Source organism: Micromonas pusilla (genome assembly GCF_000151265.4).
Source record: "Micromonas pusilla CCMP1545 genomic scaffold MICPUCscaffold_5, whole genome shotgun sequence".
NCBI classification, from domain to species: domain Eukaryota; kingdom Viridiplantae; phylum Chlorophyta; class Mamiellophyceae; order Mamiellales; family Mamiellaceae; genus Micromonas; species Micromonas pusilla.
In genome coordinates, this window is record NW_003315886.1 from 1,336,643 (window position 1) to 1,362,275 (window position 25,633).

Sequence of the window (25,633 nt, forward strand, 5' to 3'; positions counted from 1 at the left end):
AATCGAAATCGTCCTCGCTCTCGTAGTCCGCGTAGTCGCCCTCGCTGATGTCCTCGGTCGCCACGCACGTCGTCTTGTTCGCCGCGGCTTCCGAGCCGTAGCGGCAACTCGCGCACCGCGTCGACGCGTTATTCGCGGACACCGTCCCGTCCGGGCACGCCTCGCACGTGGACACCATCGCGAGGTACGGCACCGTCGTCTTCGCGTACGTGCCGGGCGCGCACGGGACCTGCGCGCGCGCGCCTTGCTTTTTGTCCGGGTCGAGATACGAAGCCCCGACGTTCCCGGAGCTCAACGCGGCGCACGTCGCCGTCGTCGCGTTCGGCGCGAACGTCTTCCCGACGCACAGCGCGCACGACGACGACCCGCGGTGCGTCGCGTGCGTCCCCGGCTCGCACGCGACGCACTCGTACCCGTGATCATCGCCGCTCGACGGTTTCGTTTTCTGTTTCGTTTCGTACCCCGGGAGGCACTCGCACGACGCGCGCGACGCGCTTCCGGCGGCGCCGCTCGCGCAGTCGACGCACGACGTCGCGCCATCCTCCGGCGCATGCTGATGCGCCGGGCACAGCGCGCAAGACGCGGCCCCCCTTGCGTTCGAGTGGGACCCGCTCGAACAGGGAAGGCACTGCGCGAGGCTCGACGCGCCTTCGGTGGCGCGGTACGTGCCGACGGGGCACGGCGCGCACGACGCCGCGCCGGCGGCGTTTTGATACGTTCCGGGCGCGCACGCGTCGCACGTCGTCGCCGCCGCGCTCGCCGCGCGCGTCCCCGCCGCGCACGCGACGCACGCGGAGGACGCGGAGGAGTGATACCCCGGCGCGCACGCGACGCAGGAGGTGCCGTTCGCGTTCGGTTCGTACCCCGCCGGGCAGGTCGCGCACGTCGACGCGTCGACGGCGACGTTTCCGCTTTCGCACGCGACGCATTCGGTGGATCCGGGGTTCGCCGCGACGACGCCGACGCCGCACGCCTCGCACGCGGTCGCGCCGCGCGCCGACGCGTGCGTGCCCGCGGCGCACGCGTCGCACGTCGCCGCGCCGGCGGCGGCGGAGAACGTCCCGGCGTCGCACGGATCGCATCGGAGTCGACCGAGGTCCGAACCGAAACGGCCGGCGGCGCATTCGCACGCGACGCCCGCGTACGCGACGTGCGCGCTCGGTAACGGGCACTCGAACCCGGCCGCGTTCGCGGCCGCGGACGTCAAGTTCACGACGTGCGCCGCGCCGTTCGGGTCAGACGCCGCCGCGGAGAGAAGCGACGCGGGGAGCGAAGGCACGGTGCCGTCGAACGCGTTGTCGTTGAGGAACAATTTCACAAGTTCCGAGTGACGCGTCACGCCGTCGTCGTCGCGCGGGATCGAGCCGCGCAGCGCGTTGTTCGAGAGGTCCAAACGCTCGAGCGCCGGCAGCGAGGCGAATAACGTCGAGGGCAGCGACCCGGTGAGCCCGGCGCGCGACGCGGTGAGCTCGCGCAGCGCGCCGAGGCTCGCGCCGACGGCGCCGAGCGCGGCGGGGAAGTCGCCGAACGTCTGAATCCCCGCGACGTTTAACACCGCCAGCGAGGACAAGTTCGCGATCGCCGCCGCGCTGAGCGGCCCCGTTATCCCGACGTTCCCCTCCAGAGACAACGTGTGCAGACGTATCAGCGTGTTGTTCGCGAGCCAGTGGTCGAGCGCGCCTGTTATCTTATTCCCGCCGAGTCGTAACGTCACGAGCGTCGACGCGCGTCCAAGCCACGGCGGCGGCGATCCTTCCAACGCGTTGTCGGAGAGATCCAGCGCAGTCAGCGACGTCGCGTTCTGAAGCGCGCTCGGGAACGACGTCAGATTATTCCCCGCGAGGTACAGACCGGTCACGCCGCTGACGTCGATCGAACTCGACGACCCGGGCGCGGGCGTCTCTATTCCGGTGAGTCGGTTGTCGCTCAGCCGCAGCGTCTCGAGCGACGGCGCCGCGAGCAACGACGCGGGGACCTCGCCGTCGAGCGCGTTATCGTTCAACGTCAGCGTTCGAAGCGTCGTCAACGACCCGGCGGCGACCGCGGGCAGGGTCCCGCTCAGCGCGTTGTGCGACGCGTCCAACGTTTGAATCGCCGGGAGCGTTAACAACGACGACGGGAGCGTCCCGTTGAGCCCGACGCGCAAGAGCGTGAGATCCGTCAAATTCGCGAGCGTGGACCACGCCGACGCGTTCGGGAGGGCTATCGCGACGCCGGCGTCGTTTCCGCTTCCGTTTCCCGTCGCCCTCGCGCTCAAGTGAAGCTCTCGAAGCCGCGCGCAGTCGCCTATCGAGTCCGGCAACTGTCCGTGAATGAAATTCTCGCGGAGGTCCAGCGTCTCGAGGTTAATCCCGCACGTCGTCGACGGCAACGACTGCCGCAACGCGTTTCGCGCGAAATTCACGCGCGTCAATTTTGGCGATTCCAGCCACGCGCCGAGGCCGCTCTCGAGCGCGTTCCCGGAGACGTCGACGACGCGCAGATATCGCAGAGCCGACACGTCCGGGAACGCGCCGGTCAGCGCGTTGTCGCTCGCGCGAAACTCCTGGAGCTTCGTCAACGACGACAGCGAAGGAGGGATCGAACCGGTGAGCGCGTTCCCGGAGACGGATAAAAACGTCATTTGCGGCGTGCTCGACGCGCCCCCTCCTCCCAACGTCGGGAATAACCCGGTGAAATGATTGGAGCTCACGTCAAGATGTTGCAACGCCGCGCCGGTGATGTTCGGCAGCGACCCGTTGAACGCGTTCCCGGCGACGTCGATCGTCTTCACCGCGTCGTTCGCGAACAAACCGCTCGGAAGGACGCCGGCGAGGTCGTTTCGCGCGAGGAACAGTTCCGCGCCGTGTCGCGTCGTCGCCGCCGCCGCCGCCGGCAGCGACCCGTTCAGCGCGTTCTCGCGCAGATCGATCACCTTCGCGTCCGTCGCGTTGAAAATCCCTGGCGGGATCGGACCGGAAAGTCCGCAGCGCCGCATCTCGATCGTCTGCAGCGCGTTCATCGCGCTTCGGTCGGCGAACCACGCCGGCGGCACGACCCCGCCGAGTCGCGCGTTGTCCGACGCGCGCAACGTCTGCAGCGCCCCCATCGCCGCCCACGCGTCCGGGAGCTGCCCGGTCAGATCGTTGTCCGACACGTCGAGCTCCTCGAGCGACGACAGGCACGACGCGAACGCCGCCGGCGGCGGTCCGGTCAGCGCGTTGTCGTTCAGACGCAGCGTCGTGAGCGTCGCCGCGGCGCCCGAGGCGAAGGCGCCGACGTCGCACATCGACGGCGGCGCGCCGGCGAGCGAATTTCCTCCCAGGTCGATCGTCGTCAGCTTCTTCAGCGTCAGCGTCGTCGTCGCGCTCAGGAGCCTCGAGACAAGCATCTTGCCGGTGGTGAACGCGCCGCGCATCTCGAGGACGCGGAGTTCCGTGAGGTCCGCGAACGCCTCCGGGAATCCAATCTCCGGGCACGACAGCTTGACGCTTTGTTTCCACCGTAAAGTCGCGATCCTTCCGTCGGCGTCGCACGCGAGCTCCGCGGCGCCCTCCGACGACGCGCCCTCCGCGCCGCACAGCGCCTTCCAGTCGTCTAGAGTGCCGTTGAACGACGGCACCGGTGCCCACGCGCCGGGCCACTCGTTCCCGCCGCCGCACGACCGGTGGAGCGATTGCAACGCGCGGACGTCTTTTTCCCACGCCAGCAACGACGCCGCGCAGTCATCGGCCGAGATCCCTCCGCAGATGGGCGGCGTCCACGCCGCCGCGCTCGCGCTCGCGCTCGCGCTCGCGTCTTCCGCGCCCGCGCACGTCACGGACAAGCACGCGATGAGAAGGAACGCGAGCCGCGCGCGCGCGTCGTCGCGCGCGCGTTCGCGGGGAGGCCGCGGACCCTCGCGAGGCATCGCGATCGTCGGTAACGGACGACGCGCGTCGTCGTCGTTCGCGCGCGGACCGTCGTCGACGCGAGACGACGACGACGACGACGACGACGACGCGAGGAGCGCTTCGCGGAACGCGGCGACCGCGCGCGCGCATCGATGGTTCGGCATGGTCGGAGAGGAGGATGTCGACGCGCGCGCGCGCGCGAGTGCGCGCGCGTCCCGCCGCGATGATAAGCAGGCGAGGAGACGCGCGGCGGGCGCGGCGGAACCGCGGCGGGCGCGCCCTCCCGCCTTCAAGAACCTGAACCGCCCGACGCGCCACGACGCGATCTCGCGACGACGATGGGACGCTCGACGACGTCGGCGACCGGGGACCGCGAAGTCGCGAAGTCGGTCTCCCCGCCCGGGTGCTCGACGACGACGCCGCGCATCGTGCGCAAGACGACGTCGACGTCGTCGACGTCGTCGTCGTCGTCCTTCCGGTCGCGGTTCGCGCGCGCCTCGATCCGCGACGCGTTCGCGACGCTGGCTCGCGCCTCGGAAATCTGAATCTGATGGTGATACGCGCGCGCCCCGAGGACGCACGCGCACAGGAAGACGAACGACGCCGCGATGCCGAGGCTGAGACCGACGAACACGGCGACGACGATGTTCTCCGGGCTGGGCGCCGCGCGGTGCGAGACCATCGCGCGCGCGGGTGAAGTGACGGCGTCGTCGGACGACGCGACATTCGTCCATCTGGAGTCCGCGACCGTTTCATCAGAGTGAGTCTCAGAAGAGTGCAAGCTGTGAGCGACGCGACGCGAGCGATGGGCGGTCTACAGTAACTGTATTAAGCAAAGCAACGCGACTCCGACGACGCGCGCGTCGCGTCGTCGTCGTCCCACTCTCCCTCATCTCCTCGTCCTCCTCGTCCTCCGCCTCGCGCGCACACGATCGTCCGTCGCGTCGCGTCCATCACAGCGCGCCAGCCTTCTCCAAGTCAAGACCCGGCCTCGCGACGCCGCCGAGGAACGGATCGTCGAACGCGAAGTCGATCCCGGCCGGGGGGTTCACGAACCGAACCCCCCCCTCCCGCGGCGGCGGCTCCATGCCGTCGATGAGAACCTTCTGCGCGTTCGTGAGACGGAACGCGTGGACGTTCGCGACCGCGCGGACCGTCTCCTCGGACGCGCCGGCGTCGAGCGCGAACGGCACGCCCCTCTGCGCGGACCACCGCGCGAGAAGTTCCTCGGCGCTCTTCTTCCCGTCCACCCCTCGCCCGTCCTTCTCCGCGCCTCCTCCTCCGAGCTTCGCCGCCTCGAGCAACTTCGGGTGCGTCAGTAGCGTCGCGTGTAACCCCCCGAGCGGCGCGTGCGCGGCGGCGACGACGCCGTACCTGCGGCACACGCCCACGAGCTTCCGGTGCGCCATGAGCGGGTGCGCCTCGACTTCGTTCACGACGGGCTTGATCGTCGCGGCTTTACAGACGGACTCCACGACGGGCACGGACGCGTTCGCGAGGCCGATCGCAGTCGTCTTCCCGGACGCGACGAGCGCCTCGAGCGCGCTCCACGTCCGCGCGAGCGTCGCGGCGTCGCCGGTGGGCCACTCGATGGACAGGAGGTCGAGCTTTTGAATCTTCAGCGACGCGAGAATCGCCGCCGTCGCCGCGGCGACGTCGCCGCTCGCGACGTCCGACGGCGACAGCTTCGCGGAGACGAACAGCGCGTCGCGCCCGCCGACCGGCCCGGCCGCAGCGATCGCGGCCGCGACCGCGGGAAGATGCGGATCGTCGCTCCCGCCGCACCTGATGTGGCGGTACCCGAGAGGGATTGCGATCGCGGCGTGCGCGGCGTCGCAGCCCAGGACGGGGAGTCGCCCGCGGTCTTCCCCGACGCCGAGCTTGACGTCGCGCTCCTCCTTGCTCGGGTCGTGCGCGGGCTCGGGGGGCGCGCGAACGTAGTAGGGGGTCCCGGGCGCGGGCTTGGTGGGGTCGCCGCGCGGCGCGGGGCCGTCCCACGCGCCGTGGCCGCCGTAGGTGAGCCCGCCGGAGGTTTCGGACAGCTTGCTGAAGTCCTGCCCGGGGGGCGGGGGCATCGTCGGACCGCCGCCGCCGCCGCGCCGCTGCTCGAAGCGGATCTGCGCGCTCATCTGGTCCGCGATCTCGCCGGAGTATCCGCCGCCGGCGCGCGCGGGCGCGCCGCCGCCGCCGCCGCCGCGCTTCGCCGCGGCCTCGATCTGCGCGCGCGTCGGCGGATACGCCGGAAGCGACGGGTTGTAGCCATTCACGTAGCCGCTCACGGAGTAGGGCCGCGTCGCGTAGCTTCCTCCCGCGGGGCCGCCGCCGCCGCCGCCGCCGCCGCCCGCGGGGTACGCGTCGTTCCTAGACGACGGGCACGACGCCCACGATTTCTGCGCGCTGCCGTTCTTCGCGAAGGAGAAGCGCTCCATCGGCTGGCATCCGTCCTGCGCCATGACGACGCGCGATCGATCGACGTCGACGCGGAAAAAACTTCGATCGAAGACGACGCGCGCGGCGGCGGCGGGCGGGCGGCGGCGCGCGAGCGAGGCCGGACCGAGGCGAGGACCGCGGCGGCGGTCTCGAGGCGAGAGAGACGGCGGGTCGGCGGGTCCGCGATGGAGCGCGCGCGACGGAGTGAGGAGGAGGAGGAGGCGGCGGCCGCGCGGTCCGGTCGGCGGCGGTGCCGAGGTCTCGGACTTCTCGCCGAGGAGGATGACACGTCGGCGGCGCCGACCGCGGGCAGGGAGTCCCCGCGAGCGAACGACCAGACAGAACGCATCCAAATAAATTACAGTAGGCTTCTTCTTCACACGCGCACCTTGGGCGTCGGCGGCGCCGCGTCGTCCCACGCGAGCTCCGACCGGCCTTTCACCCTGGACGCCGTGATCCACGGCCACGTCAGCGTCGCGATCGGCGTCCCGCGGTCGTCGTCGTCGTCGTCGTCGTCGTCGTCGTCGTCGCGTCCCCGCTGCGTCGCCTTCAGCCGCCGCCACCAACACGCGACCGACGCCAGCACGATAAACAGAAGCACCGCCGACCCGACGACCGCGGTGACGGCGTCGACATCTCCGTCGTCCGCTGGGGAGGGCGGCGGCGACGACGGCGGCAGCGGGGGCGGGGGCGGCGACGGCGGCGGGGGCGACGGCGGCGGCGGCGGGGGCGGCGACGGCGGCGGGGGCGGCGACGGCGGCGGCGGCGACGGCGGCGGCGGCGGTGGCGACGGGTTCTCTTGCCACGCGCTCGGCGGCCCGTTCGTCGCCGCGGACGAGCTCGCGTACGAGCTCCCCGTGCATATCGACGCGTCCGGCGACCCCGCGGTGTATCCGCAGTTCGTGAACGCGGTCGTCCACGCGGTAGCGTCGTAAAACATATTGTTCGCCGTCGCGAGAGCGCTCTCGTCCCATCCCGTGACGTCTGCGTTGAAACTCGTCGCTCTCGAGAACATGGACGCCATGGTCGTCACCGATGACGTGTCCCATCCAGAGATGGCTTGATTAAAAGCCGTCGCGCCGTAGAACATGGCCGCCATGGTCGTCACCGATGACGTGTCCCATCCAGAGATGGCTTGATTAAAAGCCGTCGCGCCGTAGAACATGCGCGCCATGTCCGTCACCGCCGCGGTGTTCCAACCAGAGATGCCTTGATTGAAAGTCGTCGCGCTCCTGAACATGTACCTCATGGTCGTCACCGACGCGGTGTTCCAACCAGAGATGTCTTGATTGAAAGCCGTCGCGCCGTTGAACATGTGCGCCATGTCCGTCACCGCTGCGGTGTTCCAACCGGATATGTCCGTGTCGAACGAGGCTTTTGAGTCGAACAGACTATTCATGCTCGTGACCGAGCTCGTGTCCCAATCCGCGATCGCCTGACCGTCGCTCGTCGCCGTGCAACCCGCTCCAGACGCGGCGACGTTATCGAGGCAGTGGTCCACCGCGGTCTTGAGCTCGCTTAGGCTGGGCGGCTGGAACGCGCGCGCGCCGCGCGCGTAGAACAAGAGGATCAGCACGAGCGGATGGACGAACGCTCGCGTCCAGCACCCGATCGTCGCGTCGCCTCCCGCGGCGTGCGCGCGGTGCGTCCACGCGTCGTCGCGGGTCGTCGTCCACGCGGAGGAGACGACGACGCGATGACGATGGCGATCGCACGCCGCGTCTGTCGGCGAGAGCGGTCGCGGACCCGCGGACCGCGCGCGATGCGTCCACATCGTGGCGGCGTGTCTGTCGGTATCCCGACGACCGAGGATCGATCCTTCGAAAACGACGACGAGTTTGGGTTTGGGAGCCGCGGGGGACGACGCCGCGAGGTCGCGCGGCCGCGAGCGCGCGTCGGGACCGTCGAGCGCGCGCGGGGAGGGGGCGGAGGCACGCGCGTCGTGCGTATCGCGCGCGCGCGCGTCGTCGTCTGAGGGCGCCGATCTCGAAAAAAATACCGAACGGCGGCCGTTTTTTCAGTCAGGAGCGTTTTTCACCCATCCCTCGGTTTCAATACTTGATCGCGTCCACTTTCAACCGATCGATGATCTAAAAACCCGCCCCGGTCGCGCGAGTTCGCCCTGCGCTCTCCCCCCCCGCGGCGGCGGTCTTCGCGGCTGCGGCGACCCACGCCAACCACCGCGCCAGCGCGTGATCGACGAGATGATCGAGCAGCTCCGCGATCCCCCACGCCATGCACCACCCGTCGCTCTCGACGCGCCACAGCGTGAGGTCGCCCGCCGCCGCGCCGCCGCCGCCGCCGCCGCCGCCGTCGTCGTCGTCGTCGTCTTCGATCGCGTCCCACGGCTGCGCTTTCCGCTTCTTCGCCGCCTTCTTCGCCGCGGCCGCGTCGGTTGACGTTCCATCTTCCACCGTCTCCTTCTCCTTCTCCTTGATCTCGACCTCAGCCTCAGTCTCAGCCTCAGCCTCCTTGGCTCTCCTCTTGGCGTCCTTCTTCTCCTTCTTCTCTCGTTTCTTCTTCCGCGCTCTCTTCCGCCGCCGTCGCTCCTCCTTCGGGTCCTCGACGAGGTCGTACCCGCCCGCGAACCTCCGCGCGCCGACGCGCGCGACGCCGCCGCCGCTGTCGCCGCTGTCGCCGCCGCTGTCGCCGCCGCTATCGTCCCCGCCGCCGCCGCCGCCGACGCGGCGGAACCGGACGCCGTTCTCGCGCATCAATCGCTCCGCCGCCGCCGCCGTCGTCGCGGCGCCCGCGCTCGGCGCGCCCGCCCTTCAAGCGATCGGTCAGTCGAACGTATTACCGGTCAGACGTTGAAAGGGAAGCGCGGGTGAAGAGTGACGACGGGAAAAGTCCTTAAGGAACGGCGTGCACCACGCGAACGGGGTCGTATGGGAAGCAGTCTCACCTCCCGTGGACGCGGCACCGCAGCGCGAACGACTCCAGCAGCAGCGCGAGGCGTCCGTCCTCGGGCGAGCCCGACGCGACGCCCGAGGCGGCGTGCTGCAGTAACGCGAGGTGGTCGGCGTCCGTTTCGGTTTCGGTTTCGGTGGTGGAAGATGGAACGTCGATCGACGCGGCGGCGGCGACGGCGTCTCGCGCGGCGACGGCGTCGGCGTCGCCGCGCGCGACGCCCTCCTCGACGGCCGTCATCAGGAACCGCGCGCGCGTCGCGAGGTCGCACGCGAGCGCGACCTCGTGCTCGCCGGCCCAGCGCACGCCCGCGAACGCCGCCGCGGCCGCGACGTCGCGCGGGTCGACGTGGCGTCCACGTGGCGTACACGCGTCGTCGTCGTATTCGTCGCGTTCGTACGGGTACGCGCGCCGCGGGTCCGCGATTTCCCCGGGCTCTCTCTCCGTCCCTCGCGTCGTCGTCGTCGTCGTCGTCTTCTTCTTCTTGTTCCCACCACCCCGCGCGTCGTCCTTCGCACCCCCCGCGAGGACCGCCGTCGCCGTCTCCGGGTCCTCGAGCGCGCTCGCCGGGAGCAACCCTCGCGTGAACGCGCACAGGTCGTCCTCGTTGAGGAACTGCAGCGTCTTTTGGCACAGCAGCGAAAAATTCTCCGCGCCGACGTACTCGTCCACGAGGTCGAGGAGCCTCGCCGCGTCCGCGTCGGAGGGCCTCCCGCGCGCGCGCGCCTCCGCGTCGACGCGCAGGCGTCTGTATAAAACGCTCGAGAAGTGCTCGTAATCGATCGCGAGCACCTCCCCGGTCTCGAGCGTTTCCCACAGCTCGTCGCTGCTCCAGAACGACGGCTCGTCGTCGATCAGATTCCTGAGGTACGTTCCATACGAGCGAACGTCGGGGTGGAGTTGAAAGGCGTCAGAAGCGGAGTTGAAAGGCATCGAGGTCGAGGATTGAAAGCGTGGCGTGGGCGGAGAGATGCGCCGGCAAAAGTCCTTAAGGATCGGCGTTCACCACGCCGACGCGGTCGTACGGGGACCAGTGTACAGAACGCGCCTGACCGTCTCGAGCACGTCGACGTCGCAAAAGTAATGCAGCTTGTTCGCGACCACCACCGGCGTCTGCGCGTGCTTCCCCCTCCACGCGATGTGCCGCCACGCCACCTCCCGCCGCGCGAGCGCGAAGTTCGCCAGCGCCCTCGCGCCTCTCGTGTGCTTCGCGTTCGGCACGAAGTGCGAGAACCACAGTTTGATTCGCGCGTCGGAAGCGTCGAAAAACGCGCGCCACGCGTCGGGATCTCGCCCGATCACCTCCACCGTTCGCCGCGGCTCGCGCTCGCACATGAACGCGAGCAGCGCCCTGGACGCGCCCTCCGCGCCGCGCGTCTTCGCGCGCGACGGGAGGAGCCGCCAGAAGTGATTGCGCGCGGCGCGCGCGTCGACGCCCGGCGCGGCGGCGGCGACGGCGTCGCGGAGCCTCGCCGCGGATTCGATCCGCGCGGGCGACGTCCCGCGCGTCAGCGCGCGGAGGCGCGAGGCGACGGCGCGGAGCGCCGCCGCGCGCGGGCGATCCGGCCACAACGGCGGAGGGGGATCGAACGCGGCGGGAATTTGTGGCGGGGGGAGAAGACGCAGCCGCGGCGTCGGCGTCGGCGTCGGCGTCGTCTTCTCGTCATCCGCCCTGCCGTCAGCGTCGGCGGGATCCGCTCGCGCGGCCGCTCCCATCGCGTCTTCTATCTGATCCTATCGCGCGACGCGCCACCCGACTCTCGACGCGCCCTCGCGGTGCCCTCCCTACTTCGGCGCGATCACCTCCGCGAACTGATTCCGTCGCTGCGCGCACGCGTTCATCGTCAGCTCGCTGTTGAGGAAGAAGAGCCCGAAGAACGGCGTCACCACGAGGCCCGTCTTCGCGCTCGCGGTGAATCGGCGAAACGTCGGCGAGAGTCGATGCGCGGCGTAGACCAGCGGCGCGGAGAGGGATATCCCGAGAGCCGCGCCCTTCGCGCCGGCGTAAGACGCTTCCTCGACGCACTGGTCGCGGTGCCGCGCGTTCACGCCCGCGTCCATCGAAGTGCGTCTCGATGCCGTCGCTGATTTCTCTCCGTGCCCAAACTGATGCACTGGCGACGAGAAATAAAACCCGACACAGCACGCGCCGGGGCGGGCACTTCCCTCGCGCGCTCCGCGCGTCGCGCTTCCCGTGGATGTCCATCGCGCGACAGGAGCGTCTTCTCTGGACGACTCTCGGCCTCGCCTTCGGCGCCGCCTCTTACGTGAACCTTCGGGTGCGTCCTCGCGGCGCGCTCTCCGGGCGGACGCGCGCGGCGAAGACGACGAGATTCGACGCGTCGCTCCGCTCGTTTCCCCGACCACCTCCTCCCCCGACGCGTCCCTCGGTCGCGTCGTCGTCGCGACGTCTCGCTGACCGCCTCCCCCGTCCCATCCTCTCGCAGCGCTCTCTTTGGAGCTCCACGTCCGCGCTCGCGGACAAGTTCCCCTCCCCGCCGCCGCCGCAGCCGCCTCTTCCGGTGCGCCGGCCGATCGCTCTCGATCGATCGACCGACCGATCGCGGAACCAACAACGCGGTCTGGTTTATTTCCTCGACGCGCTCAGGTTTCCCTCCAGACGGCGGCGTCTGACCTCACCTCCGCCCCACCCCGCCCCCCAACTCGCCCCCGCGCCGATTCTCTCGCCCAGGCGGACGAGCCCGTGTTCGGCGCGACCGCGAAGAACGGGATCCGACGCGCGTGGAACGCGGGCGTGGACCGCGTCTTCGGAGACCTCGTCAAGTTTTTGAAGGACCGCCAGCTGTGATCGATCGGTCGATAGATCGATCGTTCAGTCGTCGTCGCGACGATGATGAGCTCGACCGCGACCGCGCCCGCCGCCGCCGCGCGCGCGCCCGCCGCGCGCGCCGCCGCGATACCGCGACGCCGCGCGTCCACCGCCCCCGTCCGCCGCCGCGCGTCGCCGTCGTCGTCGTCGTCGTCGACGACGATTCCCAGAGCGACGGCGACGGAGGTGCGTTCTATACACTGGTCCCCATACGACCGCGTTCGCGTGGTGAACGCCGATCCTTAAGGACTTTTCCCGGCGTCTCTCTCCGCCCACCCCTCGCTTTCAATCCCCGCCCTCGACGTCTTTAAACTTCAACTGACGCCTTTCAACTCCACCCCGACATTCGCTTGTATAGAATGGCCCTCAGGCGACGGATTACGCCGCCGCGGAGTTCCAGCTCCCGGACGCGCCCATCTCAGAGCTCCTCCCGAAGGACGCGTCGTGGACCCCGATCGACGGCGGCGTGTGCGCCCCGATCGGGTTCAAAGCCGCCGCGCTCAAGGCGGGCCTGCGCGCGACCGGCACGAGGGCAGACTGCGCGCTGGTCGTCGCCGACGAGCCCGCGCTCTCCGCCGGCGTCTTCACGAAAAATATGGTCGCCGCCGCGCCGGTGCTGTACTGCAAAGAGACGATGGCGAACAACGCGCGCGCGAGAGCGGTGCTCGTGAACGCGGGGCAGGCGAACGCGGCGACGGGCACGAAAGGGATGGAGGACTCGGTCGCGAGCGCGAACGCGGTCGCGGCCGCGCTCGGGATCGACGCCTCGGAGGTGCTGCTCGAGTCCACGGGTGCGTTCTATCTTACACTGGTTCCCATACGACCGCGTCGGCGTGGTGAACGCCGATCCTTAAGGACTTTTCCTGGCGTCTCTCTCCGCCCACACCTCGCTTTCAATCCCCGCCCTCGGCGCCTTTCAACTTCAACTGACGCCTTTCAACTCCAAGGCGTCATCGGGAAACGCATCAAGATGCCCGAGCTCCTCGCCGCGGTGCCGACGCTCGCGGCCAACCTGAGCGCCGGCGCGGACGCCGCCGCGGCCGCCGCGACGGCGATCTGCACGACCGACCTCGTGCGGAAGTCCATCGCGATCGAGGTGGACCTGGGCGGCGGGAGGAGGGCGAAGATTGGGGGGATGGGCAAGGGCAGCGGGATGATTCACCCGAACATGGCGACCATGCTCGGCGTGATCACCACGGACGCGAACGTGGACGCGGCGGCGTGGAAGGCGATGCTGAAGCGCGCGGCGACGAACTCGTTCAACCAGATCAGCGTCGACGGCGACACGAGCACGAACGACACGGTGATCGGCCTCGCCTCCGCCGCCGCGGGCGGCGACGTCATCGAGGAGGGCTCGAAGGAAGCCGCGACGCTCGAACGCGCCGTCGAGGCGGTTTGCGTCGCCGTCGCGAAGAGCATCGCGTGGGACGGCGAGGGCGCGACGTGCCTCATCGAGTGCGTCGTCACCGGCGCCACCTCGGACGCGGACGCGCGCCGCGTCGCCCGGTCCGTGATCTCGTCGTCGCTCGTCAAGTCTGCCGTCTTCGGCCACGACCCGAACTGGGGGCGGCTCGCCGCCGCCGCGGGCTACGCCGGCGTGGATTTCGAGCAGAGCGATCTCAGAATCGCGCTCGGGCCGCACGTCCTCATGGAGCGCGGCCAGCCGTTGGATTACGACGCCGTCGCCGCGAGCGCGTACCTGAAGGAGACGACGGGGAGGCACGGGACGGTGACGGTGGACGTGAGCGTCGGGGGCGGCGGCGGCGCGGGGACGGCGTGGGGGTGCGATCTCACGTACGATTACGTCAAGATCAACGCGGAGTACACGACGTGACGTGATCGATGACCGCGTGGTTGTTGCGTCGCGATGGACGACGACGCGCGCGTTGCCGCGTTCGGGTCGGCGTCGGCGTCGGGTCGGAGAGAGGGAGAAGAGAGCTCTGCGTTATTGAGTCGTCACGGGTATCGTTGTTAGTCTATTTTCCTCCGTCTGATGAGTCATCAGTTTCGAGCCGCCATTATTCTGAATTCTGTCGCTGTCGCCCGTCACTCGAACTCGCGCGATGGCTCAGCCCGCGCCGGGCGCGATGCTGTGGTCGCCGCCGCCGCCGTGGAGGCGGCGTCGGCGGCGGCGCGGCGACCGCGGCGGCGACGACGGCGGCGACGAGGCGACCGCGGACGACGACGACGACGGAAACCATCATCGTCGTCACCTCCGGCGGTGGACGACGCGCCGCCGCGTCGGTCCTCCGCGTCGTCCGTGCGTCGCGAGCGCGACGCTGACGGGCGCGACGCCGGCGCCGGCGTCGACGCCGGCGTCCTCCTCCTCCACGTCGGCATCGTCCGCGCCCTTCAAGCTCCTGCCGCTGTGGGAGTCGCGCCCGGGGGCGGATCCGCAGCAGTACGCGCTCGACCGCGGCGTCGTTCGGCTCCTCCTCCCCGAGGAAGCGGACGCGCTTCGGTCCGCGGGGCCCGGCGAGAGGGGCGGAGACCGCGAGGGAGGAGATGCGGGAGACGCGAGGAGCGCGATGCGCGTCCAGTGGCGCCGCGCGGAGCGGACGCGGCGCCGCGTCGTGGACGCGTTCCTGCCGTGCGCGAACGCGGTGACGCCCGATTACTGGGCGTACGCGAAATTTCGCTTCGCGCAACGCGTGGCGTCGTCGTGCATCACCGTCTTCGCGACGCAGCAGATGCTCCAGGCCGTGGGGCTGGGCGCGACGCGGCGCCTCCCCGCCGCGGCGGCCGTGAACTGGGTCCTGAAAGACGGCCTCGGGCGCCTCGGGAAGCTGTCCGTGGCGACCAACTTTGGGCGAGAGTTTGGTGCGTTCTATACACTGGTCCCCATACGACCGCGTTGGCGTGGTGAACGCCGATCCTTAAGGACTTTTCCCGGCGGTTCTCTCGCCCACCACACGGTTTCAATCCCCGCCCTCGGCGCCTTTCAACTCCATCTGACGCCTTTCGACTCCACCCCGACATTCGCTTGTATGAAACGACCCTCAGACTCGGACGTCAAGCGATTTCGATTCACGTCCTCGGTGGTGTACGACTGCGCGTCGCTCATCGAGATGATCACGCCGTTTTACCCGTCGAAGTTTTTGTTGCTCGCCACCATCGCGAACGTGGGGAAGAGCGTCGGGATAACGACCGCGAACGTGGTCAGAGCGCCGATTCAGATGTCGTTCGCGTTGGAGGAAAACCTCGCGGAGATCGCCGCGAAAACCTCCGCGCAGCAGGTACGCGCGACGCCGACGCCGACACGTGTCACTCCGCGATTGCCTCCTGGCCACTCGTTTGAACATGTCATCAAATCGAACCAATCACTCACCACGAACCCCCCCCCACGCGCAGGTGCTCGCGGATAACATCGGCCTCGCGCTCGCCGTCGTCGCCACCGGCTGGACCGGCAAAATCGCGAACCCGCGGCTTCGACTCGCGGTCCCGCTGCTCGCGTTCGCGCCGCTCGCGTCCGTGGACTTGTACTGCATCTACCGCGAGCTCAAGTCCGTGCGGCTGCGGACGATAAACAAAGAGAGAGGCGAGATCATCGCCGCGGGGTTCGTGGAGACGGGAACGATTCCGAGCGCGGTGAGCGTCGCCGCGGCGGAGCGTCTCTTCATTCCCGCGCGCATGGACGAGAGTTCGCTGCCTCTGAAGATCACGCACCTCGCGGAGGCGTGCCCGACGCCCGAGGCGCTGCGCACCGCGCTCGGGGACGACCCGAGCCGGCCGTACTGCCTGACGTACTTGCCGCCGCGAGGGAAGAAGGGCGTGGGGAGCGTCCTGGGCGGCGCGTTGAGGCGCGTTCTATTTATTTCACACCGGTCCCCGTACGACCGCGTCGGCGCGGTGCACGCCGTTCCTTGAGGACTTTTCTTCCCGGCGGGCGTTTCTCTCCGACCATCACCCCTCGCTCACAATCCCGACACACCGCGAGCGATGCCTTTCAACTCCGCTTCTGACGCCTTTCAACTCCACCCCGACGTTCGCTCGTATGGACAATTACCCTCAGGACGACTCTCGACGCGTTGGGGGGCTGGGAGAAGAAAAAGCGCGGCGGCGGGCTGAAAGGCAGCGCGTTCATCGCGCTGTCCGCGCGCGCGAGCAGCAGGGACGTCATGCAGGCGGTGCTTCAGGTGGCGCATCTGCGGTGTCTGCCGTTCCGAGTGGACCTGAGCGCGAGCGAGGGAAGGGAGTGGGCGACGAGGGAGAGCGCGACGCGGGCGGCTCGAGACGTCGACGAGTTCATGAGGCAGCTCGAGGAGAACGATTGGCAGACCGGGAAGGTGTTGCTGTCGTCCGCGGAGAGGGCGCCGTACGCGATCGAGGGAGGGGCGGACGCGCTCACGAGGGCGCTGGCGGGGACGGAGGGGACGGAGGGGGCGAGGGGCGGCGAATCGCGATAGAATAGAACAACGAGTCTGGTCTGTTGTTCTCGAGCATCTACACACACTGGTCCCCATACGACCGCGTCGGCGTGGTGAACGCCGATCCTTAAGGACTTTCACGCGTCGTCGGACGGACGTCGCGACGTGACGTCACTTCTTCCGCCGTTTCTGTTTCCCGTTCGTCCCGCCGCCGATGGTGCCCGCCGCCGCGGCCGCCTCCGCGTTCTGTTTCCTCGTCGCCGCGACCAACGCCCTCTGCGCCGCTTGCTCGCGCGCCCTTTGCTCGTAGGTCGCCTCGTAAAACTTCTCTTCGTCGCCGTCGAAGTCCTCGAGCGTGAGCGTCTTCGCGGGCGTAACCGCCCCCGCGAGCGCGTTACTCCCTCCCGCGCCCGCGCTCGACCACGCTTTCGCCTTGAGCGCCTTCGCCTGCTTCAAACGCTCGCGCTCTTCTTTCTGCTGTTTCAGTCGCGCCATGTACGCGTCGTCGACGCCGACTCGTCTCATCAACGCCGCGTCCGGCTCCGGCTCCGGGAGCTTCGCGACCGCCACCGCGGGCGCGTTACTCCCTCCTCCCCCCGCGTTCCTCTTCTTCTCCAACGCGACGCGCCTCGCCTCGCGCTGCGCTCTCACCCTCTCCATGTACTCCGCGTCCAAGCACAGCGCCTCCGCGGCGGCGGCGGACGCCTTCTCCGCGGCTTCTCTCGCCTCCGCCGCGGCGACCTCCCGCGCCGCCGCCGCCGCCGCCGCGGCAGCGCGCTTCGCCGCGGGGAGCTTCTCGACGACGACGTTCGCGCCCGCGCCCGCGGTGGCGAACGTCTTCGTGTTCGGGTCGTAGCCTTTAGGGTACTTGATCGTGAACTTGCCCTCTGCGGAGGCGTCGACGGGACGTGAGCGTGAGCGTTCGGTTTGAAGACGAGACGGCGCGGCGTTCGCTTCGAGCGAGGCGATCGATTCGCGAGACGACGACGACGACGACGACGACGACGACGACGACGACGACGAGATGTGATACCTGGCCACGCGTTCCTCGGCGCGAAGTTCGGGTTACTCCGCGGCGTCGCCGACCCCCCCGGGGTCGCCTTCGCCGTCGGCGTCGATCGCACCACGGACGCGAGCGAGACGACATCGCCCACTTTCCGCTTCGTCGCGGACGGGGCGACGACGCCTCCCTCGCTCGCCGCGGAGGGCGTCGGCGCGCGCGTCGTCGCCGTCGTCGCCGTCGCCGTCGTCGCCGCCGCCGCCGATTCCGTCGCGCGCGTCGCCCACGTGGAGGCGTCCCCGAACGCGAGAACGCCCATGACGCGGGGCGGATCTCGCTCCGCGCTCGAGCGGCGAGTGGGCACGCGAAAACCGGCTTCGACGGCTTTCGAAAAAATTGAACCAGCTGCGGCGAGGCGCGGTACGACGCGCTTTCGTACTCGTCCTCTGACTAAATGCCCTGTGCAAGGCGAATCGGGTGTCCACCGTGGCAGCGGTTGGACGCTGCGAGTCGCAAATATCACGCCGATACGCGGTTTTTTGTTACCTGTCTTCGAACGGCATCTCGCGCGCACTAATCCGTGCTCGATACACGCAATAATGGCCGCCATCATCGCCCCCTCCGCCGTCCTCGCCCCCCGCGTCGTCGCCTCCAAGGCGCGCGCGGCGCGCACGCTCAAGGCGTCCTCCTTCAAGGGCGCGAAGGTCGCTCCCAAGACGGTACGCCGGCGGTCGGAATCGCATTCGTGCGGCATCGATCTTCTCTTTTTTTTCCCGGGAAGCGATCGTCGCCCGGGCGAACGCGCGCGATGGCGTCGTCGACGCGGCTCTCGTCCCGCGCGCGCGCGCGATGCGCGCGTGCAGCGCGTACGGTAGCATCGCGCCGCGGTCGCGGCGATCGACGCGCGCGAGGAGGCGCGAGGAGGCGCGACGTCGTGATCTTTCCGCCGCTTCGAGTTTTTTTTTTGGAACTCCGCGCCGTGCCGCGTTCTCATCTTCTCTTTATACCCCTCTCCCCGATCGATCCGCAGACGTTCACGCGCTCCAAGGTCTCCACCATGGCGGTCGCGGACTCCAAGATCAACGCGGACGAGGTCCTCAAGACGATCTCCGACAAGGTGCGCTCCGGTTCCGACGCGAATCGCCCCGCGGCGCGGCGATCGAACCGCTCGATCGAGCGATCTCGACGTCGCCCCACCAAAAGCGCCCGCCTCTGCTCGCTCTCTGTTCTCCCTGCCAGCGGTTTTCTCGCCGAAACGTCCGCCCGTCGCCGTCGTTAACGCGCGTCCGTCCCCCATCCGTCGCGACCGATTAACCAACCGATCGACCAACCGATCGCGCTCCCTCCCTCCTCGCAGTGGGAAGACACCGAGAACAAGTCCACGGTGATCACGTACGTCGCCGGCGCCGCCGCGGTCGTCTGGCTCAGCGGCACCGTCGTCGGCGCCATCAACTCGATCCCGATTCTCCCGAAGGTCATGGAGCTCGTCGGGCTCGGGTACTCGTCCTGGTTCGTGTACCGGTACGTCCTGTACAAGGACTCCCGCAAGGAGCTTCTGGAGCAGTTCGACGCGCTCAAGGATAAGGTCTCCGGCGAGTTCTGATCGGTCGGAGATCGCCGCGGGCGCGTACGCGGCTACGATGAGCACTAGCCGCTCGACTTCGCAAAAGGAAAGATCGCTGTATGAATAAACGAACGAAGCTAAAAGTTAATACGTACTGAATAAGCGACCGAACGCTTCCGCGCCGCTCCTCCTCTTCCTATCCTCACGCCACGCACGACGCGTCCATCGCATCGCATCGCGCGTCAGTCCACGTACCCGGTGAGCTCGTCCAGCGCGTGCCGCACGTCGTCCAACTCCGTGCGTCTCCGCTCCCTCGAGAGCCGCAGCTTTTCCAAAAGCTCGCTCTGACGCGCGAGGCTCGTCGCCAGCGCGGTCGCCTCTCTCGTCTGCTCCGCGTACGACGCGTCGTCGTCCGCGTCCGCGGCGCGAACCCCGACGCCGCGCGCGAGGACGATCGATCGGGACCGGGACCGGGACCGGGACCGGTCGTCGGTCGTCGCCAGCTGGCGCGGCGAACCCGGACCAGGTCCGCGGCGCCGCCACGGCGACCGCGCGCGCGCCGCCGCGTCCGCCACGGCCGCCTTCCTCCTCCGCGTCTCCTCGTCGTCGACCCGCGTCTTCATCGGCGAGGCGGACGGCGAGATCCACTCGCGGTCGGGGCGCCACGGCTCCGGCGGCGCGGCGATCGCTTCGAGCTCCGCGGCGGCGGCGGCGGCGACGGCGGCGGCGGCGACGGCGTCGACTTCTGAGTCGTGCGCCGCGTTGCCCTTCACCGCGTTGACGCGTCGAAGCCCGCGGGGGAAGACGTCAGACGGCGCGGAAAGTGGAACGTCGACCGACGACGGCGGCGACGCGAGTTCGCCGCGTCGAATGCGGTCGCGGAGCGCGTTCGTCGGTTCGCCGCCGCCGCCGCCGCCGCCGCCGCCGTCGCTGCCGTCGCCGCTGTCGCCGCGTCGATTCGCGTCCGCGCCCTTCCCCTTCGCGCTCATCGGCGACGGCCGGAAGCGCTCGACGTGCCGCTGGTGACGGTTCACATCCACGCCCGCGGCGGAGAGCAACGACGGGAGGATCGCCTCCACCGCCGCTCGAAGGTCCGCCGCCGCCGCCGAGTCCGCGTTCGTCGTCTCCCTCGCGCTCGAGCGCTCCTCCGGCGACGTCGCGCCCCCCGGGGACCCGGCCGACCCGCGCGCGGACACCTCCCACGCCACCCCCGGCGCGCGCCGCCGCGCCTCCTCCGCCTCCTCCGCCTCCTCCTCCGCCTCCGCCTCCTCCTCGAGCGCCTCGCGCGCGCGCGTCGCCTCCGCCGCCGCCGCCGCCTCCGCCCGCCACGCCGCCGCCTCCGCCTCTGCGGCGACCGTCCGCTCCTGAAGCGCCCTGAGCTCCTCCGCGCGCGCCACCTCGAGCGACCGCATCTCGCGCGCGGCTTTCTCGGCCTCCTCCGCGGCGGCGCCCGCGGCGGCGCCGGCGACGGCCGCCGCCGCCTCCGCCGCGGCGACGCGACGCTCCAGGCGACTCGCGCGCGCGTTCGCCTCGTTCAACTCCCTCGTCGTCGCGTCCAGCGCCGCCTCGAGCTCCGCCGCGAGCGCGCCGGCGTCGGGGGCGGGCGGCGAACGAGGAGATGATACTCGCGGGTTGAAGACCGCGGCGACGGGCGGCGGGGTCCTCGCGGACGCCGCCGCCGCCGCTCGCGCCGCGTCGTCCGCGGCTTCGCGCGCGCGTTCCGTCTCCGCGCGCGCGTCTTCGAGTCGACGCGTCATCGACTCCGCGCTCCGCTCCGCGGCGGCGAGCTTCTCCTTCGTCCGCGCGAGCTCGCCGCGGAGGTTCTCTCGCGCGCGCGTCTCTTCCGCGAGGTCCGCGCGGAGCATCTCGTTCATCGCCGCGTCCGTCGCCGCATCCGCGTCCGCCGCCGACGCCTCCGTCGCATCCGCCGCTCGCGCCGCGTCCGCCGCGTCCGCGGCTTCTCTCGCCGCTCGCGCCGCTCGCGCTTCCTCCACCTCCCCGCGCATCGCGGTCATCTCCACTCGCGTCGCCGCGAGCTCCTCGCACGCTCTTCTCGCGACCTCTGCCTGCTTTCGAGTCTCCTCGTTCGCTTCGTCGAGCTCCGCTTGCTTCTTCGCCGATTCCGCTTTCGCTTCCATCAGCGTGCTCGCGCCCGCGCGCTTCGTCGTCTCCACCCTCTGCACCGCGGCGTCGCGCTCCTTCTGCGCGACGATCAGCTCGTGTCGAAGGTCCGCGCACGACGCCTCCACGGTCGCGAGGCGTCTGCGCGCGGTCTCGCCGTCCTCCTTGAACGCGTTCGCGGCGTCGAGCGCGGACTGCACGGCGTCGATCTCATCGCTCTTCGCCCTGAGCTTCCGCTCGCCGTTCTCGCGCTCGACCCTGAGCTCCTCGCGCGCTTCGAGGACGCGGATCTTCCACTCGTTCACCTCCGTCTGCGTCGGCATGACGCGACCCGCCGGGGACGACCCGACCTGGGAGAGGGCGGCGCTCCGAATGGCGCGCGCGCGAGGAGCGAGGCAAGGTCAACTGGATTGATTGTCAACCCGACGCGCTCGACCGACCGCTGCGGACTCAGGTTCGATACAAAAGTTTTTCACCCACCGCTCGGTTTCAACACTTGATCGCGTCTCCTTTCAACTGACCGATGAACTGTTTTCGCAAGAACCGCCCTCATCAGAGGGGAACGTCTACCGTCGCGCGCCGCGGGCGACACTCCGAGCCGCGCCGCCGACGCTCGAGCCGCTCGGCGAGAATGGAGTCCACGCAGGGCGCTACCGGGCTCATGTTCGGCCTCGAGACGTCGCGTCCGCGCGGGTGCGTCGCGCGCGGACCCCGCCCCGCGCGCCGCGTCGGCGCCCCGCGCGCGTCGTCGTCGTCCACTTCCCTAATTCGGGTCCCGTTGCGACGACGCCGGCCTGATGACGCCCCATCCCTCCCCCCCGATCCCCGTCCCCGCGCCGCAGCTCCGTCGCGTTCGAGGCGACGACGAACCACACCGCGAAGACGACCGCGCTGATCCTCGCGTCCTCCCACGGCGCCGCGCTCGCGGCGGAGATGGGGAGCGCGAACGGTGGGAAGCTCACCAAGAAGGCGCTGCTCCCCGTGCACGACGCGCTCGTCGTCGAGCACTGGCTGAACGCCATCGCGCGATGCGACGGCGCCATCGCGAACGTCCTCATCGCGCACAACAAGGACGACGCGGCCGCGTTCGAGGCGTGGGCGGCGTCGGGGGCGATGCCAGCGAACGCTTCGCTCGTGTGCGCGGAGAACGCGGCGGCGTCGGACGCGGACGCGGACGCGCGAGGAGGGATCGCGGCGGACCTCCTGCACGTCGCGGAGAGCGCGGCGCACGACCGCGCGAACCACCTCCTCGTCATCGACGGCGAGCACGTCCCGGAGCCGGACTACGACCTGCGGAGCGTGCTCGACCACGCGCGCTCGCGAGGGAAGGACGTCTTCACGTTCGTGGACGTGGACTTTGGGGGAGAGGGCGCGACGCCGAGCGAGCACGTGTTGCTAAAGTTGAGAGACAACGGCGCCGGAGGCCGCGTGACGTTTCCCGAGGTGCTCGGCGCCGCGCCGTACCCGGACGCGAGCGCGTGGGACGGCAACACCGCGGCGTTGGGACCGGTGACGTTCTTGAGGAGAGGGACGACGCCGCTGGTGCGCGCGTTCTTCGACACGGTCGCGCCGTCGTTGCGATGCGCCGCGAGCGAACGGTTCGGGCACTTGATGTCGTACGTCCAGTGCAACGTCATCGTGCACGCGCTCGAGATGAAGCACGCGTTCAGCGTGAAGACGCTCGGGGCGTACGAGCACGCGTGCGACGTGTTCAAGTTTTACGCGGAAGAGAAGGAGAAGGCGTCCGCGAAATTTGCGACGCTCAAGACGGGCGGCGTCGGCGCCGCACGCGACGACGCGCGCGCGAAAATTTTGCGCGAAAAGATTCACGCGCGGACGTCACGCGCGGGCGACTACCGCCTGCGCGCGGTCGCCGCGGAGGCGGACATGGACGTCGTCCTGTCGAAATACAACGCGATGAAAGCGTCGGAGAATATGACGGAGTCGTTCGCGAAGCGGTTGGGCATCCCCGGCGCGGTCCTCCCGCCTCGGTTCGCCGACGCGGCGGCGTGGAAGTTGGAGGTTCCGAAGCAGCACGCGTGTTACGCCACCTCCGCCAACGTCTACGGCGCGAAGCGCGTCACGCCCGCGGACATGCCGATGCGGTGGCACGGCGTGAAGGGGGATTTCACGGACAGGTTCGGCGGGGCGATGTACAAGGACGACGGGCTCGTCGTCGGCATCGACAAGAGCAACGTGCACCGAGCGCTGGACGGGATCATCTGATGATTTCGGACGGATGGACGTCTTCGTCCGGCGGGGGAAGGACCCGGGCGGCGGAAGGGAAGGCGCGTCGTGGCCGGCGCGGCGTCGTACATATTAGGCGGGACCCTGGTTCTTGTACATAAATCACGAAAGCCGTCGTAGGTAGCGCGCGTGGGAGACTCGCGTTCGTTCGCCAGAGACGACTGCCCGAGATGAGTGAGATGTTCACTCTCAGAAGCGCTCCAGCCAGCCAGCGCTGATACACGCCACGCGCCCAAAAAAAGCTGCAGCGCGACGCGAGCGAGGGTTATCACTCCGAATCCTCCCCCCCGCCCCGAGGCGTCATAGCGCGAGGTCCCGGCGAGGATGTCGCGGCCGAAGCGCAAGGCGACCGGCGGTCGCGGCGCCGGCCGCGGCGTCGGCCGCGCGAAGCATCCTAAACCCGGGCTCGCGGTCGGGAACTCCCCCGCCGCGCCGTCGTCGCCCGCGCCCGCCGCGACGCTCTCCGCGTCGTCGCGGAAACATCTCGACGACGCGCACCGATGGCTCGGTCGCCGTCTGCGCGTATGCAAGGTGTCCGAGAACGGCCACCGAAGATACTTCAACGCGTGCGTCGTATACTACGACCCGACGGAGTCGCACCCGTTCCACTGCCTGCACGAGGACGGCAACACGACGTGGGTCGCGATACGGGACGAGGACGCGACGGTATCGTCCATCGATCCGCGCACGCGACGGCGCGTCTCCAGGCAGTTCACGTGGCTCACGCCCGAGAGAGTTCGCGCGGGGGAGTGGGACCCGTCCTCGAACGTCCTTCCTAACGCGGGCGGCGGATGGGGACGAGGACGAGGCGCGCACGAGAAGCGATTGCGCGACGACGCGTTTGCTGCTGTGGAGCCGTCCTGGAGCCCCGGGTTGTCGATGGGACCCTTCCCCGGGACGTCGACGGGACCCTCGGGGGCGATACCCTCGGGGATGATGGGATCGCCCTTGGGGATGGGCGGGAGACGGGACTCGTGGAACGAGGTCTTGGACGAGTTCGCCGCGTCGCAACGACGCGCGCGGTACGCGGCGGCGGCGGCGGCGGCGGCCTCCGACGTCCCCGCCGAGGGATCGCGACGAGGCGTTGGATCTGCCCGACCGACGACGACGACGACCGACCCGGCGGCGGCGGCGGGGAACCGCGGGCCCCAGGGACGAACGCCGCCCTCCGTGGTCGGATACGCGCACGCGACGGATGACGTGGACGACGACGCGGCTATCTTCGAGCTCGGCGGCCCCGGACCGGGCGCGGCGGCGACGGCGGCGGCGGCGGAACGCGCCGTCGCGGCGGCGGCGAAGGCGGCGAAGGCGGCGAAGGCGAAGGCGAAGGCGAAGGCGAAGTCGAAGTCGAAGTCGAAGTCGAAATCGAAATCGAAATCGAGCGGCGGATCGCACGCCGACCCGACGCGGAGAACGCCGCGAACCGACGCGGCGGACGGCGCCGTGGACTGGGCCGCCGCCGCGGCGGCGGCGGCGGCGGCACCCGGGGGGGCGTCCGCGAAGGCGAAGGCGAAGGCGACGACGACGACGACGACGACGACGCGAAAGGACGCCGGCGGGCTTCCGGGGAGAGGGCTCGGGACGCGGACGAAGCCGGCGACGGACGGCGGCGGCGGCGGCGGGAAGAATAAGCCGCCGTCGCCGACGGGGTCGAACCCGATAGAGTGAACGACGCGCGAGATAGAAGACGGGGACGGCGCGAGCCGCCTTCCTTCTATAAAGAAACTTCATCCAGTCAAGACAGGAAGAGAGCGAACAGAAAATCGTCATCACGCATCAGCCGCGTTCCGGAGAGAAGTGTCAACACCAGACGCCGTCTCCCTCGCGCCGGCCGTAGACAGCTCCGCACGCGCGCCGCGGACACCGCACGCGCGTCACGCGACACGCGCACCGCGCACAGCCGTTCGCGCGGCTCGCACCGACGCTCCAAGGTGCGCCGCGAACGTCGCGCGATGCCCCCGGGCGCCGCGAGCGACGCGCGACGGGACGATATTCGTTCGATTCGCTCGTCGCGGAGTATCTTCGACGCGGATCGACGACGCCGCCGCGACGCGCGCGGACGACGCGCCGCGCGCGTCGCGGCGCGTCGTCCCGCCGCGCGATCGTCCCCGGAACGGTTTCGGCGTTCGTCGCGGCGCGTCGACGCGTCCTTCGCGACGTCGACGGCGCGTCGACGCGAGCGCGAGGCCGTTCCTCCGGCGTCGCCGCGGCGCTCGGAAGCGTCCGTCCGTCCGTCCGTCCGCGCTTCCCTTTCCTCGCGTCGATCGATGGATCGCGGACGGCGGGGGGGAG

General features: G+C 69.8%; 14 protein-coding genes across 14 annotated transcripts in view; 5 read left to right on the forward strand and 9 right to left on the reverse strand.

Annotated features, from left to right (window-relative positions):
- The window catches only part of MICPUCDRAFT_17050 (uncharacterized protein), a gene marked incomplete at both ends in the record, with an annotated part of 8,603 nt that extends 5,626 nt beyond the window's left edge, over positions 1–2,977 (reverse strand). Inside the window, 3 exons of the mRNA XM_003058959.1 lie at positions 1,319–1,487; positions 1,725–2,338; positions 2,477–2,977. Of these exons, the coding sequence (XP_003059005.1) occupies positions 1,319–1,487; positions 1,725–2,338; positions 2,477–2,977 (1,284 nt within the window). The remainder of the gene's footprint in view (positions 1–1,318; positions 1,488–1,724; positions 2,339–2,476) is intronic.
- A 1,184-nt stretch (positions 2,978–4,161) lies between these two features.
- On the reverse strand, positions 4,162–4,554 carry MICPUCDRAFT_58390 (uncharacterized protein; the record flags this gene model as incomplete). The annotated part of the gene is made up of 1 exon (XM_003058960.1): positions 4,162–4,554. One exon carries the CDS (start codon positions 4,552–4,554, stop codon positions 4,162–4,164), a length of 393 nt encoding a protein of 130 aa, XP_003059006.1.
- A 127-nt stretch (positions 4,555–4,681) lies between these two features.
- Positions 4,682–6,325, reverse strand: MICPUCDRAFT_47400 (uncharacterized protein; the record flags this gene model as incomplete). The annotated part of the gene is made up of 1 exon (XM_003058961.1): positions 4,682–6,325. One exon carries the CDS (start codon positions 6,323–6,325, stop codon positions 4,826–4,828), a length of 1,500 nt encoding a protein of 499 aa, XP_003059007.1. The 3' UTR covers positions 4,682–4,825.
- A 2,067-nt stretch (positions 6,326–8,392) lies between these two features.
- MICPUCDRAFT_58393 (uncharacterized protein) lies at positions 8,393–10,145 on the reverse strand (the record flags this gene model as incomplete). Its single annotated transcript, XM_003058962.1, has 2 exons — positions 8,393–9,071; positions 9,208–10,145. The coding sequence occupies 2 exons, from the start codon at positions 10,143–10,145 to the stop codon at positions 8,393–8,395; spliced, it is 1,617 nt and encodes a 538-aa protein (XP_003059008.1).
- A 69-nt stretch (positions 10,146–10,214) lies between these two features.
- On the reverse strand, positions 10,215–10,928 carry MICPUCDRAFT_58394 (uncharacterized protein; the record flags this gene model as incomplete). Its single annotated transcript, XM_003058963.1, has 1 exon — positions 10,215–10,928. One exon carries the CDS (start codon positions 10,926–10,928, stop codon positions 10,215–10,217), a length of 714 nt encoding a protein of 237 aa, XP_003059009.1.
- Positions 10,929–10,997: 69 nt separating this feature from the next.
- On the reverse strand, positions 10,998–11,273 carry MICPUCDRAFT_58395 (uncharacterized protein; the record flags this gene model as incomplete). Its single annotated transcript, XM_003058964.1, has 1 exon — positions 10,998–11,273. One exon carries the CDS (start codon positions 11,271–11,273, stop codon positions 10,998–11,000), a length of 276 nt encoding a protein of 91 aa, XP_003059010.1.
- A 137-nt stretch (positions 11,274–11,410) lies between these two features.
- MICPUCDRAFT_58396 (uncharacterized protein) lies at positions 11,411–12,021 on the forward strand (the record flags this gene model as incomplete). The annotated part of the gene is made up of 2 exons (XM_003058595.1): positions 11,411–11,491; positions 11,821–12,021. 2 exons carry the CDS (start codon positions 11,411–11,413, stop codon positions 12,019–12,021), a joined length of 282 nt encoding a protein of 93 aa, XP_003058641.1.
- Positions 12,022–12,062: 41 nt separating this feature from the next.
- MICPUCDRAFT_58397 (uncharacterized protein) lies at positions 12,063–13,876 on the forward strand (the record flags this gene model as incomplete). Its single annotated transcript, XM_003058596.1, has 3 exons — positions 12,063–12,228; positions 12,401–12,435; positions 12,534–13,876. The coding sequence occupies exons 2-3, from the start codon at positions 12,402–12,404 to the stop codon at positions 13,874–13,876; spliced, it is 1,377 nt and encodes a 458-aa protein (XP_003058642.1). The 5' UTR covers positions 12,063–12,228; position 12,401.
- Positions 13,877–14,105: 229 nt separating this feature from the next.
- On the forward strand, positions 14,106–16,448 carry MICPUCDRAFT_58398 (uncharacterized protein; the record flags this gene model as incomplete). Its single annotated transcript, XM_003058597.1, has 3 exons — positions 14,106–15,278; positions 15,394–15,866; positions 16,055–16,448. 3 exons carry the CDS (start codon positions 14,106–14,108, stop codon positions 16,446–16,448), a joined length of 2,040 nt encoding a protein of 679 aa, XP_003058643.1.
- A 132-nt stretch (positions 16,449–16,580) lies between these two features.
- Positions 16,581–17,757, reverse strand: MICPUCDRAFT_47402 (uncharacterized protein; the record flags this gene model as incomplete). The annotated part of the gene is made up of 2 exons (XM_003058965.1): positions 17,443–17,757; positions 16,581–17,296 (listed from the first exon to the last, which is right to left on the reverse strand). Exons 1-2 carry the CDS (start codon positions 17,726–17,728, stop codon positions 16,581–16,583), a joined length of 1,002 nt encoding a protein of 333 aa, XP_003059011.1. The 5' UTR covers positions 17,729–17,757.
- A 240-nt stretch (positions 17,758–17,997) lies between these two features.
- MICPUCDRAFT_47403 (uncharacterized protein) lies at positions 17,998–19,128 on the forward strand. Its single transcript, XM_003058598.1, has 3 exons — positions 17,998–18,128; positions 18,440–18,526; positions 18,767–19,128. The coding sequence occupies exons 1-3, from the start codon at positions 18,009–18,011 to the stop codon at positions 19,010–19,012; spliced, it is 453 nt and encodes a 150-aa protein (XP_003058644.1). The 5' UTR covers positions 17,998–18,008; the 3' UTR covers positions 19,013–19,128.
- Positions 19,129–19,215: 87 nt separating this feature from the next.
- On the reverse strand, positions 19,216–21,417 carry MICPUCDRAFT_58401 (uncharacterized protein; the record flags this gene model as incomplete). Its single annotated transcript, XM_003058966.1, has 1 exon — positions 19,216–21,417. The coding sequence occupies one exon, from the start codon at positions 21,415–21,417 to the stop codon at positions 19,216–19,218; it is 2,202 nt and encodes a 733-aa protein (XP_003059012.1).
- Positions 21,418–21,725: 308 nt separating this feature from the next.
- MICPUCDRAFT_39965 (uncharacterized protein) lies at positions 21,726–23,320 on the forward strand (the record flags this gene model as incomplete). Its single annotated transcript, XM_003058599.1, has 2 exons — positions 21,726–21,787; positions 21,937–23,320. 2 exons carry the CDS (start codon positions 21,726–21,728, stop codon positions 23,318–23,320), a joined length of 1,446 nt encoding a protein of 481 aa, XP_003058645.1.
- Positions 23,321–23,641: 321 nt separating this feature from the next.
- On the reverse strand, positions 23,642–25,111 carry MICPUCDRAFT_68392 (uncharacterized protein; the record flags this gene model as incomplete). The annotated part of the gene is made up of 1 exon (XM_003058967.1): positions 23,642–25,111. The coding sequence occupies one exon, from the start codon at positions 25,109–25,111 to the stop codon at positions 23,642–23,644; it is 1,470 nt and encodes a 489-aa protein (XP_003059013.1).
- Between the last annotated feature and the right edge of the window lie 522 nt (positions 25,112–25,633).

Bases quoted from the DNA above. Each gene is read 5' to 3' on its own strand.
- MICPUCDRAFT_47403 (XM_003058598.1), top strand. From the start codon at position 18,009: ATGGCCGCCATCATCGCCCCCTCCGCCGTCCTCGCCCCCCGCGTCGTC. The intron at 18,129-18,439 runs GTACGCCGGCGG...ATCGATCCGCAG, and splicing joins CGAAGGTCGCTCCCAAGACG to ACGTTCACGCGCTCCAAGGT. The intron at 18,527-18,766 runs GTGCGCTCCGGT...CCCTCCTCGCAG, and splicing joins TCAAGACGATCTCCGACAAG to TGGGAAGACACCGAGAACAA.